Below are 17,331 nucleotides of genomic sequence, written 5' to 3'. Positions count from 1 at the left end.
TTTTTTTTTTTTTTTTTTTTTTTACTGTTTTTCATCTTCTTTGTTTCCCCAATGCTTGACATAAATCACTTGGCATTAAAATGTTCTTCTAAATTTTAGTTTCTGAATTCCTGCAGATAAATATTTCACACAAATATAAATTTATTTAACTAAGCAGCAGCTAGGCTTGTTGTTTTGAATTTTTGTTCTTTTTTAAATAAACCTACAGACCTGTTCATATTGTTCCCAAATAAGACATGTGATAAAACACAACAAAAGAGAAAAAAAAAACGTACACATTTGGGAATCCTTTTTTTCTGAACCATCACTTTGAAGCCATTGTGACGTTACCGTAACACAAACGCTGTAAGTTGTCCAGATCAGATAGTTCAGACTGGTTGGGGCCAAACAAAGCCTTCAGGGATCTTTCTGCCTCCTGATGTCTACGGTTTACCTTCATGCGTCTTCCTGATGAACAATAACTTTAAAAGATGTCTCATAGAACAGATACAGGTGGGGTAACAGACTCAGAACATCCTCTTCTCAGAAGAACCTAAACAGATCTTATCCCACAGACAATGAGATGTCAGATAATATCCTGCAGCGGGGCTGACTTATTCACTCCATCCATTTACAGATGACCTGCAGATATGGCACACCTACTCCCTCTGGATTCAAGATGCAGCCATTTTATCGCAACCTCAATAACATATCTATAAATTCATAATAAACTATTCCACAAGCTGTGGTTGTTTTAGGAGCTGGCTTACAGGCTGAAAACTGACAAACAGAGACAAGAAAATATACAATAAATATGGCTTATAAACATCTGGATCGGGATTGCTGAACAGAACTATCTACTGAAATAAATGTACATTCAAACACAGGTAAGCCATTCATTCATTCACTCTCATAATTTATTTGTTTGTTCATTCATTAATTTAACCAGCCAGTCAGTTATTATTTAATTTACTATTGATCCACGATTCTTGTTTGTTTATTTATTCATGTAGCCAGTTAGATTTATTCTATTAGCCAATGAGTCAGTTATTCTCTCATTTATTTATTTTTCATTCATTCACTGAGCCTGTCATTCATTCATTCATTCATTCATTCATTCATTCATTCATTCATTCATTCAGTCAGTCAGTCAGTCAGCCAGCTAGCCAGTCAGTTATTCCTTTTTTACAAGTTTTTCTTTCATTCATTTTCATATTTGTCATTCATTCATTCATTCATTCATTCATTCATTCATTCATTCATTCATTCATTTATTCATTCATTTATTCATTCAGCCAGTCAGTCAGTTATATCTTTTTTACAAGTTTTTCTTTCATTCATTTTCATATTTGTCATTCATTAAACTATTTAACCAGTCGGTAAGTGATATTTGCTTATTTATTCATTTGTTCATCCAGTAATGCATTCACTTAGCCAATCAGTCACTAATATTAATTCATTAAGTATGTCATTCATTTACACACACACCCGCACACATATATATTTATTTATGAAATGTTTATTTATTTACTTTTTGTTGTTTGCAATGTTCTAAAGTGTTAACCTTTGACCCCACACTATGGAGGCAGAAGAAATAAAGAATTTTTTTTTCATTGCTCCATAAACAGTTTCACAGCACAGAATAAACTTTTAAGTGTTTTATTTGTTTATTTATTTACTAACTGAAGTAGTTGCAAATGTCCCAGACGCTCACAATTCAGCTTCTTTAAATGCTAATATTTATCGTCATAAAAAGGGTCCTGACGGGTTCACAGCCAGTCCAACCTGACAGGACGTGTAGGCCTATAACAAGCAAACTAGAGAATCCCATAAAGCCTGAAGCTGTTCGACCAAACTACTGGAAGCTGTTAATCTCAGAGGAAGGGGAGCGTTGCTGTAACACTGACATTAAAATTAAAACACAGGTATAATCGGGGCAGATTCAGATGCAGACCCCGTCCGATCCACGTCAGTCGTCACATTTCACAGGGAAAACGCCATCATCCACGCTTTAACCTCCATCTGTATCTGGAGCAGTGGCGGTACGACCCGTAGACGGTCTGGTCTACCCAGCGGCGGAATCGGGCCACGGCCGTGTACACCCCAGGGTACTTTGCGTCGCCGCAGCCGTTGCCCCACGAGACCACGCCGTACACCCGGCCCCGGCACACGAGCGGCCCGCCCGAGTCTCCCTGCAAAAGACAAATCCACACCCTCTATCAGTTACTGAGCGACAATGTGAAGGAGCTTTCAGTTTCACGTAATGCTATGAGTCTGTGTTGTGGCGCCTGCGGGGGAAAAACATTTCTATAAGCAGCTGCTAATCCTGTGGCTTGAATGTCCCAGTCATGCCAGATTATTTGTTTGTTGTACTGTACACGAGACAAAGCACGGGGAAATATGCAGTTATGTTGCATAAAAAGCACAACATCGGGTTCTCCAAGCATATTCATTTAAAGGCATCACATGCAGTTTCTCATTTTGCACTGCATAAACGCCACCTTACATAAAACAAAAGCAAATCCCGATCAGATAAGGATTAAAGTTCACGTTTCCATCGGTTGTTTGTTTCATCATTTCAAATCCCTTGGAATAGTTCATCATAATCACTTGAAAAGTCTCCCACTGCAGTGTTAAATATAGCCGTTTTTAATTAGTTGTTCAGTTCCTTACCTGGGGGCTAGATAGTGTATGGACGACTGATACGGCACACACTGGATTTTATGTAATTCTGCTCCCCCACCAACGGCTGAGGAGAAACTCTTTCTCAGTGCAGCACAAGAGCAAATCTGGGCATGCTGTTGTTTGCACGTACAAATTAGTTTTGTGTCTCAGGACTGCAGTGAAGTTTTCAGGCGTGATGCGGTTTCTGCGACTATCACACCTATGGAGGCTGACCTGTCTTGTGGATGAACGGATGCTGACTTGATGACCTGAATCCTGTCGCTGTCAGGGGGGAATGAGTTTCCCAAAACTGTGTGCTATGGTTTCATAACATAAAGATGAGGTCAGATCTGAATGTACACTTAGAACCAAGGACAGCAATACGATCTATTGTTTTTTCACATATTAAATGAATGTAAAACCTGGCTACATTGGGAGAACAGCACAGTCTTACTGTTACTTTCTGCTTTCGCTTTCATCAATGAGTGGGCACATTGTGGGTACCTTGCATGCATCTTTTCCCCCAGCCTGGTATCCAGCACAGATCATGTTTGCCGTAATGTTTCCGTCAAACGAGTGGCTGCTGTTACATCTCGCGGCTGAAACAATGGGCAGCGTGACCGTCCTGAGCATCACCGGGACCCGGCCTCCACCCACGCTATTGTAGCCCCATCCAGACACCCGACACATTTGACCTTCGACCACGCCTGTTCCCTGTCTGGGAAGAGGAGCCAAGGCCACAAACTTGTTCAGGATCACAGGGGCCCGCAGCTGGACAGAAAATACAAGCACCGTTTGAGTGGTTCAGAACGGCGAAGTCTTAAAACAACTGCTCAGATTAGCTATTAGCTCGTCAGTCCGGTCAGAATCGAACTCTGTTTCTCCAAACTGAAACCATTCAAATAACAGGTAAGATGTTATTTGTTTATAACTTTTCCACAGAACCCCACATCAAAAGATCTGAACTATCAGTTTTGGGAAACAAAAAGCAGTACAGTTAACAGTAACAAAATGAGCCGACTTCTTTTAAGAGTTAGTGATCAACCAGAGAAGAACCAGAGAAAATTGCATTTTTGGCAAAAAGGCAGTGTGAATGCACCAGATTCATATTTAGCAAAATCGCAGCTAAAAGCAAAATTTAGCTAACCACAGCAAATAGCTGAAATGAGCAAACTGTAGCTAATAGCTAAATATAGCAAGACAGTAGCTTAAAGCTAAAAGGAGCATAACAAGACAAAAATAGAGCAATAAAGATGAAATATGTTTTAGAGAACAATGCTTTTGAAGAAACAAAAAAATCTCCATGCATTTCTATATGGATTTTATTTTATGTTTTGTAAATAAAGTAAAATAGTTAAAAAAGTATAAAAGTTTCAAATACCAAAGGTCATGGCACACTAGTCTCGATCAAGCTGAAACTTTTGATATATGAATTGTTAAAATAGCGCAAAGTGTGCATAATTAGTTAACACATGAAGAAACTATAAACAGGAAAACAGCTGTGTGAAAGCTGATTCAGCATCCACACATCTAACATGTATTCATGTTTTTTTTTCAGCCTTTAAATGCTGCTTTTTAACTGTGGCAGGAAATTGTTTATATAAAAAATACCAAACCTCAGATGATCCAACTCATTTAAAGCAACACAGTAGTGTTAGAAACCAATAATTCATAGCTAAAATGGTTGATTTTTTTTTTTTTTTTTTGCAGTACCTTAATGAGCATGATATCAGCATTGTTGGTGCTTCTGTTGTACAGTGGATGGGTGACCAGCCTGTGGGGTTTAGCGTACTGCTCAGTGCCCTCGAACACATTCACTCTGTAGTCGCCTGCAACTATCATCATCTGGTCTGCCCTAAAACACAATGCATTTTATTTTACATCACACAACTAATATGACACAAAATACACACTAATTACCATTGTACTCTCTCTTGAACAATTATGAATAGTCATTTGTTGTACTTGACTGAGTTGTTAAAAGCCATATTTATGAGACTGTCACCAGTATGAGGACGAGGTTTAACTGTGACCATCATGAATTGTTCGTCTGTCGGTGAACAGAGGCTACCTGTGAGCCAGCAACTGAAATATGAACATTTCCTGGATCCAGACAACATGATACTTCACTGTCTTTCTGTGTAACTCGCATACAAACAGGATGCTGTGCCAAGGTCAGCTGACTCGACTGTATCTGAGTGCCAATTCACTTCTAAATGGCTGCTTATTGTGTTTTTTTCCCCCCTCTGCAAGGAGGTTGATTTGATTTTAGAGAACTGCTCAGAGGCGGGGGACACCCTGGACAGGTTGTAAGTAAGTCCATCACAGGGCCACACGGGAACAAATGATGCAAAGAAACATTCATGCTCTCATTCACACCTACGGACAATTTTAGAGTTACCAATGAACCTAATGTGCATGTTTTTAGTCTGTGGGAGGAAACTGGAATAATCAGAGAAAAACTACTGTATTCAACTTCTTCATATTTTAATTTGTTTGTTTGTTTTTCCTTTAAAGAAGAAATTTCGCCTCACAATTTTTAATGTGGTTCCTAACCGTGTATTGTCAAAGTTCAAGATGGATTTCTTGGTAAAAAGGAGAAGTTTTCAGTTTTCAGTTTGCTTTTGGAGAACTGAGCTCTCACCAGCAAGACAATTAAATGACACTTGCAACTTTCACATTACACAGGCCCTGGGGCTTCCAAAACTAGCCAATCAGAAACCAGTGGACTTTAGTTAATAAGAACAATACAACTGTCTGACAGTGTCTTTAGCATCCCAGAACAGAAATATGAAACCAGAAATGATATTAAAATATCTCCTTTAACGATCATAGTTACAGATGACAGAATTGTGAACGTTCTTACCCGATGTTACAGTGCGCTGCGGTCAGAACCCAGTACCTGTGAACTAGTGACCCCCCACAGAAGTGCTGGCCGTTGGTGGTCTGCAGCGACACCATGTATCTGATGGAGTTTGGTGCAGCGGTGTAACCGCCCACTATGCGGTCCTGCATAAACACACGACCTGAACGGAAACACAAGACGGGAGCATGAGCTGCGTGAGAACTTGGAGTACACGAAGGAGAATATTTCTTTATATTTAAGCCTGTCGTATGATTGTAAATGACTGTCAGTTCCAAAGTGGTGCCGGTTAAATCTGACTAGCAGCTGACTTTTAAAACTGCTTTAAACCTAAAAACAGAAAACAGCCATCTTTGCAGCCTTCCCCTCCCTGGTTTGTATATCAGGCACACTTAATAAACCCACCAAATAAAACATGGACAACCTTCAGTGAGCAAACAATAATGATGGAAGTCCTTCTAATCCATCACATGAGGTCCCCCGTCCAAGCCCATGTACCCTGGCCTATCAGCTGGTAGATTTCTGTTGACTGGGAGGCCTCTGTGTAATAAATATAATGCAATACAGCCAGCCCCACCCCCCACCCTAACCCCCCCAGTGTCACCACTTCACTCTGGCTTCTGAAAAATTACAGCGGGGACTCTCCTGCTTGCCTTATGTAACAGCTGAACTATAGTACACTGACCTCCGGCTGCACAGTATATGAGCAGTGAGGACCATCCAGTCGTGGTTAAAACGAGCAGATAATCAGCAATGACACTTCATGATTTAGAGTGAAGTGTTGTTTAATATCTTTCAGCATACATGGCAGCAAGCTCTCAGGTTGAAAGACCGTTTTACTTCTTCAAGACGAGTGGGGGAAGCAGATCCCACTGATCTCTCAGAAGAAAAGGTTTGATCATCAGTTAGTTGGTAAATAATTTGCTCTCCCATTGTATTTTACAAAAATAAATAAAACTATGCTGTGTGTTTTACATTCATTCATGTATGGAAAAATACACCACACATTTTTCTAAATATACACACTCAATGTACAAAGTGCAATTTCCTGAACACACATAAAAATCAAGGGCAACGAAGGGTTGGGTGTCCTGGTTCAAGGGAGGTATGAGGAGGCTGGAGGTCATTTAATGATAGAAAAAGAAGCGTTTAACTTTTAAAACCCCTTTAATGTGCGTCAAGCATAAGAGAAATATGATGTTCTTATTGTTTTCACCTATTGTCCAGTATTAAAAGAAGAAAAGACAAAGATTTGAAGATTTGACGGAAAACATGAAGAAAGCTGTCAACCTTTTGTAACAGAGGTTTGCTGTTTTTACATAAAAAAACACTTTATATTGTAGCAACTTGTATTTCAATAACTTACTGTTTAAAGAAAAGTTTGACCTAAAGTTATACATATCAGTTTGTGAAGACTAGAGCAACCTTACTACTTCATCTTTACTCCAGGAAGTCTTTTCTAATAGGAATCAAAACTGCTTTTGTCAGCTGATGCATCAAAAACTCCCGTCGTAAAAAGAGGAACTGATATTTTACTGTTGCCTAACTTGGTCAGTATTTTGTTCTGAGAGCCGATGCTAAACGGGATCATCAGCTGCATTTAAACAGCACCCCTCTGGAGTGTTGGTTAAAGCATGTAAAGCATGTCATCTCTGTGTGTAAAAAAAGAGCTGCTTGTTGTCTGAGCAGCATTTTCCTCTTAATCAAAACCTGAAAACGCCTGAAATCTCTGTGAATCTCTGTGAATCTTTTTTAAAAAAAGGCCTTTGTGTCTTTTCTCAGCTCGATGTGAGAGGTAATGCAACACCCTGGGTTCTGAAAATAGGGGTGACGTTTTCGCTGTTGATGCATCTCTTTTTCTTGCAGAATTGTATTGTTATTGCACTTGCATGGACCATCTCTGCAGCAAAATGACTCACAGGCTGCAGAAGGAAGGGAGCTGTGTGCGTGTGTGCTTTGCATGCTCAAAGTCCAGATCATCCAGCTGATTATCATAAAAGCAAGCCTTTTTACTTTGCAAAATCAATAAGCACATTTTGCCTTTGTTTCCAAGATTAAACAAATAACAGCTGCTGACCTGGCTCCTGTCTTTAACGCTGTAAGTTTTCCAAAGAAGCAATGATTTTCTTTCTAACTGGAAAATACTTTGAGTTAAAACAAAGGACTATACTTACTGTGGACTGTTGCTAGGTCCAGAAGCACACAGCATAAACACATAAGCAGGTTCATTATAGCCGATGAGTAGACTATCTCACACCATAGCAGGTGGCTGAAGCACTGCAGCCTCACCGCCTGCTCAGACTGCTCCTTCATTTCTTTTCGGAAGCACTGGACTCAGTCCCATCAAGATTTACTTTCAAGCTTCCTATAAAAGAAGAAAGAAAGGTTTTTAATTTCATTGTTCAGCGTGCAGCAGCACGACCCAACACTGTCTCCCTCGCTGACAGGGAAAGGGAGAGGAGCAAGCAACAAAGTTCACATTCAGAAAGCCTCCACTATCAGGCCCTTGTCTGTCTTCTGACCCCTCCTGACTTGTCGAAAGGCCTTATGTTGTTGCCATGGCAACGCGGGCTACTGTGCTGAGCAGGTTCATCTATACTGTATCAGCGCGCTCTGTTTCATCATCCGGGATTATCCCTGCTGAAATGTCTCAACGGCCTCCTGTGCGTGTGTGTCTTTGTTTGTGTGGTTGTGTGGCGTGTTCACATCTGAGCGGAAGGAACACAGAGGTGTTCGACACGCCAGTGTGTCTGTGTGAGTCATCAGCCCTCTCTGAATCCGTGTCAGCAATGATAAGAACTCATTATCAGCCCCACGACAATGATGATGATTATGATGAGCCATCTGGCGAGTCACAACCATCCACAGCGTGAAGGGAGAATCTCTCCTGACCTCCTCTTGTCCCACATCCACAGCGAGCTGAATAATTGATGCTTCACCCGGCAGAATGGGAGAGACAGCTTTGTGTGGCCTCCTACTGTCAGGTATTTCCTGAGCCAAGACATGGTGGCCCAAAGGTGGCGAAAAGAACAAACCTGGACAAACAACAGAACTGTTCTGTAAAATATAGTGTCTTTTTTTGATTTGTTGGTTTTCCTAAAATTATTTTCTTGTAACATTTTATGTAATAAGGTGCATTTTGTTCGTCAAGGTCATTGTATAATTTAGTTCTTAGAAATTTTTACTTTAGACGGCTGAGGCAGCCATATTGGATTTGAATATTCCTCCCCATCCAATATGGCTGAGAGAAATGTTGAAGAAAAAGAAAAAAAAAAGGAATTTCTATTAAAATTATAATGAGCTTCTTTTATTTCTTGAAAAACAAAAACCAACAGCGTTTTTAAGAATATGTAGGAAATGTTATAAACATTTCTTCTCAGCGTGGTTTTGATTATGAAGAAATTTCTAAAAGGTTAGTTCAACCTGTGGGGAAAAAAAGAAATCAAAACCAAAAACTATCAAATAAAGCTGCGTTCGACTTGCTTTGGAAGTCAGAACTCAGATACAGGACGACTTCACGCCCGACTTAACTGTGTTCCAGTCGCAAATTAGAAACCCAGAAAGAAGCTAATTACGGTTGGCAGTATGCAATATGTTTCTCTAGATTTTATGTGTTCAGACACTGCAGCAACATGTTCATCAACAGTACTGTGTATTTTAATGAGATACATACTGACAGAAGTGAAAATAAAACGATTACTAAAGCTTGCACAGCTTTAAATCTGCAAAGCAGCCCTATTAGATTTTAAGTGTTAGGCAGCCATGTTGGATATTCCTCACCCTCCAATATGGCTAAAAGGAAAATTTTAAAAATATAACAACATTTTCAACAACATTATAAAGAACGATGGGTATTTCTATTTAACAAGAGCATAGCTGACATGCCTTTACTGACTGCCAGGAACAGAATTACTGTATAATTTGCACACTGGTTTAATGTTTTGCTTTTTCATTTTTCATCTGACATAAAGTGCTAAATGGGTAATAGCATATAGTACACTGAATAGTTCCACTCATACAAAAGGAATGAGGATAATCACTGCAGAGACATCTACCGCACATGTAGTTTTGTCCAAGCCTCACCCTCCCTGCCACAAACACACACACAAGGCACAAAAGCATCCTGTTTATCACAGCAACTTTGCACCTGAGGGGAAAGCTGAGCCTGCTATCACCTTTCACCCTCACAGGTGGAATGACACCTCGGGGAGCGCCGACTGCGTGGAGGCTGTGAGCTGCAAGCCTCTATGGCTGCAAAGCGGGGATGGAAAAAACGATGGGAACCTGGGGGAGGAGGAACAGGCTGTGATGGGGCGAGGGGAGAGACTAAAGACAAGAGTTACAGCAGCGTGTTCCCTCTGGATCAGACTTATCCACACAAACCACCGTGTGGCCTTGGTTCAGTGTTTGTTTTCACTCTCGCTCCTGGTTCAGATTTGCAGAAATTCTGAGAAAATGTTTTTCTTTGTCCAAGTCAAGCTCAGGTTGATAAACTGCCTGAGGGCAAACACATTACACTCCTCCTGGTGCGCTCTTTCACTGGATACGAAACCAGCGTGTCCATTGAGGATAATCTGTCATCTCTCTGCCTTGTTGGGTTTCATTTCTGTAAACTGTCACTTTAGCTCAAACACTGGAAAATAGGCTGAAGTTGTGAGAATAAAAGGCCCTCAGTGTAAAGAAAGAGAAGGATGGTGTTTTGTTTTCTTCTGGTACTGGGTCAGACTCTCTCCTTTCTTAACGTGATTGAGAGCTTAATAATGGTGTGGGATAATGAGAGGAATAGACATGCATACGATATAAAAGAGACCTGAGAGCTCTGAAACTTTCCCCATGCAGAGGTTGTGTTGTGTGTTTGTGTGCATGTGAATACTGGAGTTGAATGAATTCAACTTGACTGCTGACAAGGTGAGACAATATTAATATATAATATGGTAGCTTGTTATTTTAAAGCTGTGAAAAAGCTAATTAATGCTTCATGTAGAAAAGGTAAGTTTTATTGTGTTGTTTTTTTTTAATTTAATGTTTGATGCTTGAGGAAAAAACTAGAAACAATAAAAACACTTATTTTGGTGATAATTGAGAAAACATTGTTTTACTAATTTGTACAACAGTTAGAACATTTACAACAACGAACAAATATCTTCTTTTTACAAAAATTATATGTACAGCATTTTAAGACGGTTGCAAATCTTGCTGATGTTTACCATCCTGACCCTGTTTAGGACTTGTAGATTATACTTAATAAGCATTATGTAGCTTGATGCAGGACTGTGCAAATGTTTGAAACCACTTCTACTTTTTTATATTATTCTCCGAAGAAGCTAGACTTTCATGCATTCGTTTAAAGTGGTCTCAGTCGATCATTTCCCAGGCTTTCTGAAAGTTTTTCATTGTTTTTGTTTGTTTGTTTTCATCTTTACTTTGGCTGCTTTCTTTATTCATTTTCTGCTCAGTCCCTGTAGCTAACCGTAGTGAATGAGAAACACTGTAAAGCACTTTTAACCCGGGGAGTTTAAAAAGACCCCATATAAATGTGGACCATTTACCTAAAAACAAAACAAAACAAACAAACAAAAAAAAACAATCCCCTGAAAATAGTCAAGTACTAGATTAAAAATTAATTACAAAAGCTAAAATCTGAGAAAAATTAAAATACTTTCAGAAAGCATGAAGAACTATTGACCCAAAAACAAAACCTGCTGTTTGGAACCACAATATAAACAAGTTAGAGATGACTCAGGACTTTTGCACGGTAATATATTTCAAGTGGCATTCAGGAATCAGATCAGTTTTGTTCTCCTTGAAACCTGAACTTGCAGCACTAACCTGTTCTGCAGAAATACATAAACTTGGATCCAAGTTGACTTTGACTTTTACCACTTTATGTTGTTGTACCTGACAATGAGGCTCATGGTCAAACAAGCTAATGACATTGGTTCTTTAAATCTGAACACATATGGAGCGTAACACAAACGGGTGTGTGGAATTCACACTCTGTCATTTCACTGAGCACTTTGCATCGCATAACATGACGCTGACTGCTTCTGTTGATTGTGTTTTAAAAGTAGCTGCTATGATGAAACCATCTCCTCTGTGTCACCTCCTGCTGCTCTTCCTGCTTGCTGTTAACCTGAAAGGTGAGGCACGTCACTTCGACCGTGCAGATCATTCACATATTGCCATTTTATTAGGAACTGAATGTGTTTTTCTTAATGGAAAAGATGAAGCTGCATAGAAGCATATATATATATATATATATATATATATATATATATATATATATATATATATATATAAAATAATTTTATTTTTTTTAATAAAGGGTGTGTTTTCCTGCATTCCTCTTAGGTGAATATGGGAACAGAATCGTTGGGGGCTTCGTGGTACCACGGTACTCCATTAAGTATCAAGCCTCCCTCCAATTCAGAAACTCCCACTACTGTGGAGGAATCCTCATCCACCCACAATGGGTGGTGTCTGCCGCCCACTGCTGGAAATCGTAAGTTACTGCAACTCGTGAGCTCTTTCACTGACATTGATCACACTCCAAAATGTGTCTAGTAATGCATCTGAATATTTTGTTTGATTGTCACCTAATTGAATTTTATGCAACAGAAACAAACAATCAGTGGACATTAAAAAAAGGCATCCTTTTGTGCTTTTTGTAGGAATCAACAAATAAAAGTGGTCCTAGGGGAGCACGACCTCTCAGTAGAAGAGGGGTACGAGCAGCGGTTTGACGTCATATTTAGCACCAAAAACATTGGCTTCAATTGCTGGCTGCTTGACAACGACATCATGCTGCTGAAGGTGAGAAATGACCGTCGAAACGTGGCACAAAGTTGCGCTTTGATGCAGATAATGTATTGACACGGGCAAAGGGGAAAAAAGTGGGAAAGTTTTGCAATTCAGAACAAACCAACAAAAAAAAAACAAACCTCACTATGAGAAAACTGGCAACAATTCAGAAGGTCTTATTAGCAATGGCCAACCCTATGAATTTGCTGGCCTCCCCACTGGCCACATAATTGTATAATGCATAATATATATTTTTTTTTATATAAAAAAGAACTAAGAGAGCTTCAGTGAGTTGAGTACTGATTGTGCAGTTCTCAGTTAATAATCTTAGGCAATTCACTAACTCTACGTATTTTTCAAGTAGTTTATACAGGAGGACAGCATAATAAAACTTATGTTTGGTTTTTCATCTCCCACCCTGAGATTATTAGTGGTTCCCATCTGACTATCCCTTTGAAAAAGTTCTGGAGGCTCCCCTGATAACATGAGCAAAAAAATAAATAAAATGCTGCTTTGAGTTTCTGCTTTTTAAGATGACTAACTGGATGATTCGTTCTCTTTGGATCAGTTGGATCGTCCAGCTATCATCAATGACGTGGTGGAGCCAATTGCTTTGCCAGACCCAGACACACCCTCTTTGCCAAACTTAAATCCGTGCACCGTCAGTGGCTGGGGTGTGACATGGGTGTTTGGCAGCACTCTCTCCAGTGAACTGATGTCTGTAGAGGTGCAGTACTACAGCGACTGCTGGAATTTCTACTACTTTGGGGCCACAAACAACATGATCTGTGCCGGTTCTCCCACTGGAAAGAAAGACTCCTGTCAGGTGAGCCACAATGTCGAAAGGGGAGTTTTTTGTTTTTTCTTTGGCTAGGTTCAGATGTAATTGGGCGCACGTGCAGGGCAGTTATGGGTAACCAAATTATTCAGTTTGCAACTGTCTCAGGAGCTGGCAAAAGAGGGCACCAGAGGGCAGAAGTGGGGGCATGATGAGTGGAGCGACAGTGTTATCAGGCAGCTCTCTGAGTGTCCAACAGTCGGACAAAACAGTGAAGAAATGTCAAAAGACACAGGATGCCTTGTAGACAGATTAGACATCTACCGGCACTTGACAGAGTTTGATAAGAGTTTGTAGTGGTTTGCATGAGGCCAGATGTCACAGTGGCCCACTTCTGGAACCAGTTCGTACGTGAGGGAACCCACAAACGTCATGAAGGTTTAGGTCGCCTAAGACAGACTACATCAAGGGAGGATTGTGTGCCAAGCATTACAGAACCCTATGGAACCTGCTTGTGCAATTGGGACACAGGTGAGACAGGTTTCATATTTACCACACCCTGTGTCATCTTGTGACATCAACACGTTTTACCCCTCACGAAACATCACAAAGGTACAGTCTTTCAACAAAGGAACGCCCGTCCACACTCAGGCACGTGTGTCTAAACACCGGCTGCGTCACGCTGAGGTCTTCCTGGGGGCAACTAGGCCCCTCAGTCTTTCCCAAACGTGTGGGATCAGCTTGGATGTCACCTCCGATCTAGAGTCAGTCTGCTGGATCTTGAGAGACACTTAGAACAGCTGTGGGCCAACTTGCCACCAAAGAGGATTAAACAGCTGTATGACTTTGTTCTGCACTCATTCCCTGCACTTCTTTTGCTGTAAATTTGCTCTTACTGTACAGTCTCTTATTCCTATTTTGTTTTTCAGTTTTTATATTTCTTACCTTTGTGTGAATCTGCATTCTCTGGTTTGCCTGTGACTTTGCTGCTGGTACACCTGAATTTCCCCACTGAGGGACAATAAAGGTTATTTCTTTTCATTTCTTTTCTAAACCATCACTTTTATTTAGGCCTGAAGGGGTGTCACACCTTACTCACTTGTCACATGACCTTCCAACAACGTTTCATTTCATTTCACTGCTCTGTATGGGTGTTAAACTGTTTTTTTATGTCAGTGAGTGAACAGTATAACCATTTGGAAAACAAAAAAATGTGATTTTATGCTATAACGTCTTCTTTCATGCCAAAATTGTGTCACACAGCTCTAATGAACCCCCCACTTTGTCCTCCCCAGGGTGATTCAGGAGGACCGCTGGTCTGCAATGGGAGACTGGAAGGGATCGTGTCTTGGGGCATCGGCTGCGGCTACCCTGAATACCCCGGTGTCTATACAAAGGCCAGGAACTACTCTGTGTGGATCAAATCGGTCATCGAGAACAATTAAAAAAAATCACTTTATGCACAGAAGAGACTACTTTCAGAAACCTTTTGAATGAATTGTGAAGGACTGAAAGACCTTTATGGGTGTTTTTCCAAGTTATTTTGTATAAATATAAATAAATCTGTATAAACCGCATCACCAGAAACCCACATGGTGTGAATTTAATACACTCTGACATTTCTGCAACTGAGATTAGACAAAGTTTTTCAAGCTTTGTTACAGATTCTGTGTATTGGATTATTTCTCTGTCTCTCTCTCTCTCTGACTCTTCTGATTTTGGTCACAAAGCTCACCCTGATATACACGAGATTAAAAATAAAAGAAGCCAGGAAAATAGTTTTCCGCTGACTTTCAGTCAGATGAGTTAGTCACAGTAAGACCTTCCTGAAGCTCTTTTTTTTAGCATCACATCCATTGTAAGCTACCCATTAAAAGTGCCAGCGACAGACCCGCCTCCCCTTCCTTCGTGACATCATGGTGAGCTGAAATCCCAGCACATGATTGGCTGTGGCTGCGCACTCACCCCTTTCCTCCTCTGTACCATTCACATTTAAAGCCGGGCCACAAAAGGCTCATTCAAAACAAACCTACAAACAAAACAAAAAAAAAAAACCCAAAAAACGAGCAAACATGGATGGAGTCAACTCTGGACGGGACACCGTGCACCGAAACTCAGGAGACCTGTCCGAAGAGATGACTAAAAACCTGATCCTTCAGTCTCAGGAGGCCAAAAAGCGATCTTACTGTCCGTACAGTAAGTTCAGAGTGGGAGCTGCTCTCATGACCTCTGACAACAGTGTGATCACAGGTGAGCTGCGTCTGAAACTGTGTATTTGTAAATGAGTTGAACAATGAAGAAAACAAAGGGTTAACCCTTCTGTTTTATTTGGTCTAAGCGTTGTCAGTGTATTGCTTCAAGCATGTTGTTAGAGTCAAGTTGGCTCTGACTTTTAGGAGACAGAACATCGTTTGATTACTGCTTGCGTTGAGCACTTTTTCTTCTGCTTTAATAGTATACATCAGTTTGTTGCTGCTAACCTGTGTTAATAATTACTTCACAGTTCGAATGACTAAACTTGAGGAAAACTCAAGTTTAGGGTTTTTTTTGTGAGAGCAGTCCATCAGTAATAATCCAGGACAGACCTTCACGACTTCAGTCAACTCAGCCCCATTTTAAGCTGCATTCTGCCCGTGGTTCACCTGAATAAACCTTAGGTGTTTGCACGTACGGAGATGTCAGAGACACGACGCTCCTGTCAGCGTGACTAAACAGTACAAAGCTTGACAGGTCACCTGTCTTGTCACGTGTGTTGGTGTAAGGTGGGAGGGATGGCTGAACAGCTGCGAGTCCAAAGACCCAGCGTTATTTGAATAGACCAGGAGTAAATAAACCGCCCTCTTTTTTTAGGGTGTAAGGACCTAAAAGAAACATACATTCAAGTGATAGTTCTGATCTTTTGAAGCGAGGTTATGAGGTGAGCTCATAAACACCACACCTCTGCTTGGAGAAATAACGTTGAACTTTGACCTGATTGATGAGCTAACAGCTCGCCCAGAACCTAAGTAGATTGGGATTTTTTTGTTTTTGTACAGTTTTTAAATAGACCAGCAGCTGGTAGCAGAATAACCAGTTTGGCCAGAATAACCACAATGTAAAGGTTTAATGAAAAGCATTTGAGTGAGCCACGTTTGAAATTTTTGAGCCTGTAGTTGTTTTAAGAGCAAATTACTTTTATTTTGAGCTGGTCTTGGCAGCGCTCAGACTAGCCGTTACTCTGTTACTTCAGACTGAGGTCATTCAAAGAGCTATCAGCAACAGGTAAGATACTAACTGTTCAAAACTGTTCCAAAGGACCCCAGTTCAAAGGATCTTCTTGTTTCCCTGACAGGTTGCAATGTGGAGAATGCGAGTTCCAATCTGGGGCTGTGCGCTGAAAGGACGGCCATCTCCAAGGCCGTGTCAGAGGGGCACAAAAGCTTCAAGGCCATCGCGATCGCCAGGTAACCCGTGCCTTCCGACAAACAAGGTCGGCGGCGTTCAATTATTTCCTGAGCTCGAAGCATCCACCCCGCCTAAATGTTGAAAAGGCCGCTTGGCCTTTAACGTCTCCTAATCTACGCATCCGCGATTCAGCTGCTTATCGTTTCCTGTGCTTTGCAGCGACCTCTGCGACCAGTTCATCTCCCCGTGTGGAGGCTGCAGGCAGTTCATGAGAGAGGTACGAGTCCTTCGTGTCACTGTAGACCTCAGGTTGTATCGTCATCGGGAGGAGTCTAAATGTTTCAGCTTAGTGTTAATAATCCAAAGAGACAAGGTCTGCAGTAAACGGCACAAGGCTGAGTAACACATTCACAGATGCTGCTTTCTTATTCCCAAAGAAATGGTGCTTTACAAGCATTTTTCTTCCTCGTTTCAACCAGTTTGGCTCCGACTGGGACGTTTACCTGACAAAGCCTGACAGCTCATACATAAGGATGACCGTGGCCGAGCTGCTGCCCGCCTCCTTTGGCCCTGAGGACCTGTCCAAGGAGAAAGTCTTCAACATCCTCAACGAGTACTGAGCTCAAAACGCCGCGACGTGCACCATGTTCAGCGTGTATCTATTCATGTGGAGCAGCAGTTATATTTATGGGACAAGTTTGTTTTCGTGTCGTCTGATAAATGTAAATAATGGTTCAATTTTAGCCACGTTTTAATTGTAGCAAATAAGCAAAGAAATAAACAATTCTTGCTGTATTTTGTGACCTAATGCCTACTTGATCACGACGAATACACTGTCTTTGTTGGTAAAAATATTTATTAG

General features: G+C 40.8%; 3 protein-coding genes across 4 annotated transcripts; 2 read left to right on the top strand and 1 right to left on the bottom strand.

The window, feature by feature from the left end:
* Positions 1-1,527: 1,527 nt before the first annotated feature.
* Positions 1,528-7,983, bottom strand: LOC108246858 (trypsin-like). Its single transcript, XM_017434601.3, has 5 exons — positions 7,681-7,983; positions 5,510-5,669; positions 4,357-4,498; positions 3,148-3,414; positions 1,528-2,171 (listed from the first exon to the last, which is right to left on the bottom strand). Exons 1-5 carry the CDS (start codon positions 7,817-7,819, stop codon positions 1,980-1,982), a joined length of 900 nt encoding a protein of 299 aa, XP_017290090.1. The 5' UTR covers positions 7,820-7,983; the 3' UTR covers positions 1,528-1,979.
* A 2,299-nt stretch (positions 7,984-10,282) lies between these two features.
* LOC108246856 (trypsin-like) lies at positions 10,283-14,662 on the top strand. 2 transcript variants are annotated; one of them, XM_017434599.3, is made up of 6 exons: positions 10,283-10,414; positions 11,578-11,646; positions 11,858-12,008; positions 12,178-12,319; positions 12,876-13,133; positions 14,381-14,662. In XM_017434599.3, the coding sequence occupies exons 2-6, from the start codon at positions 11,583-11,585 to the stop codon at positions 14,528-14,530; spliced, it is 765 nt and encodes a 254-aa protein (XP_017290088.1). In that variant the 5' UTR covers positions 10,283-10,414; positions 11,578-11,582; the 3' UTR covers positions 14,531-14,662. The 2 variants fall into 2 exon arrangements, with proteins under 2 accessions (XP_017290088.1, XP_017290087.1); XM_017434598.3 differs by having other exon boundaries at positions 10,292-10,414; positions 11,575-11,646.
* Positions 14,663-15,052: 390 nt separating this feature from the next.
* On the top strand, positions 15,053-17,264 carry cdab (cytidine deaminase b; the record flags this gene model as incomplete). The annotated part of the gene is made up of 4 exons (XM_025010186.2): positions 15,053-15,335; positions 16,417-16,528; positions 16,689-16,746; positions 16,949-17,264. Coding segments are annotated over 4 exons (594 nt in total), but the record flags the coding sequence as incomplete, so codon positions are not given.
* Positions 17,265-17,331: the final 67 nt, after the last annotated feature.

This window comes from Kryptolebias marmoratus, linkage group LG4, assembly GCF_001649575.2.
Source record: "Kryptolebias marmoratus isolate JLee-2015 linkage group LG4, ASM164957v2, whole genome shotgun sequence".
NCBI classification, from domain to species: Eukaryota; Metazoa; Chordata; class Actinopteri; order Cyprinodontiformes; family Rivulidae; genus Kryptolebias; species Kryptolebias marmoratus.
The sequence above is the reverse complement of the archived record's forward strand: the minus strand, read 5'-3'. Positions and strand labels throughout refer to the sequence as shown.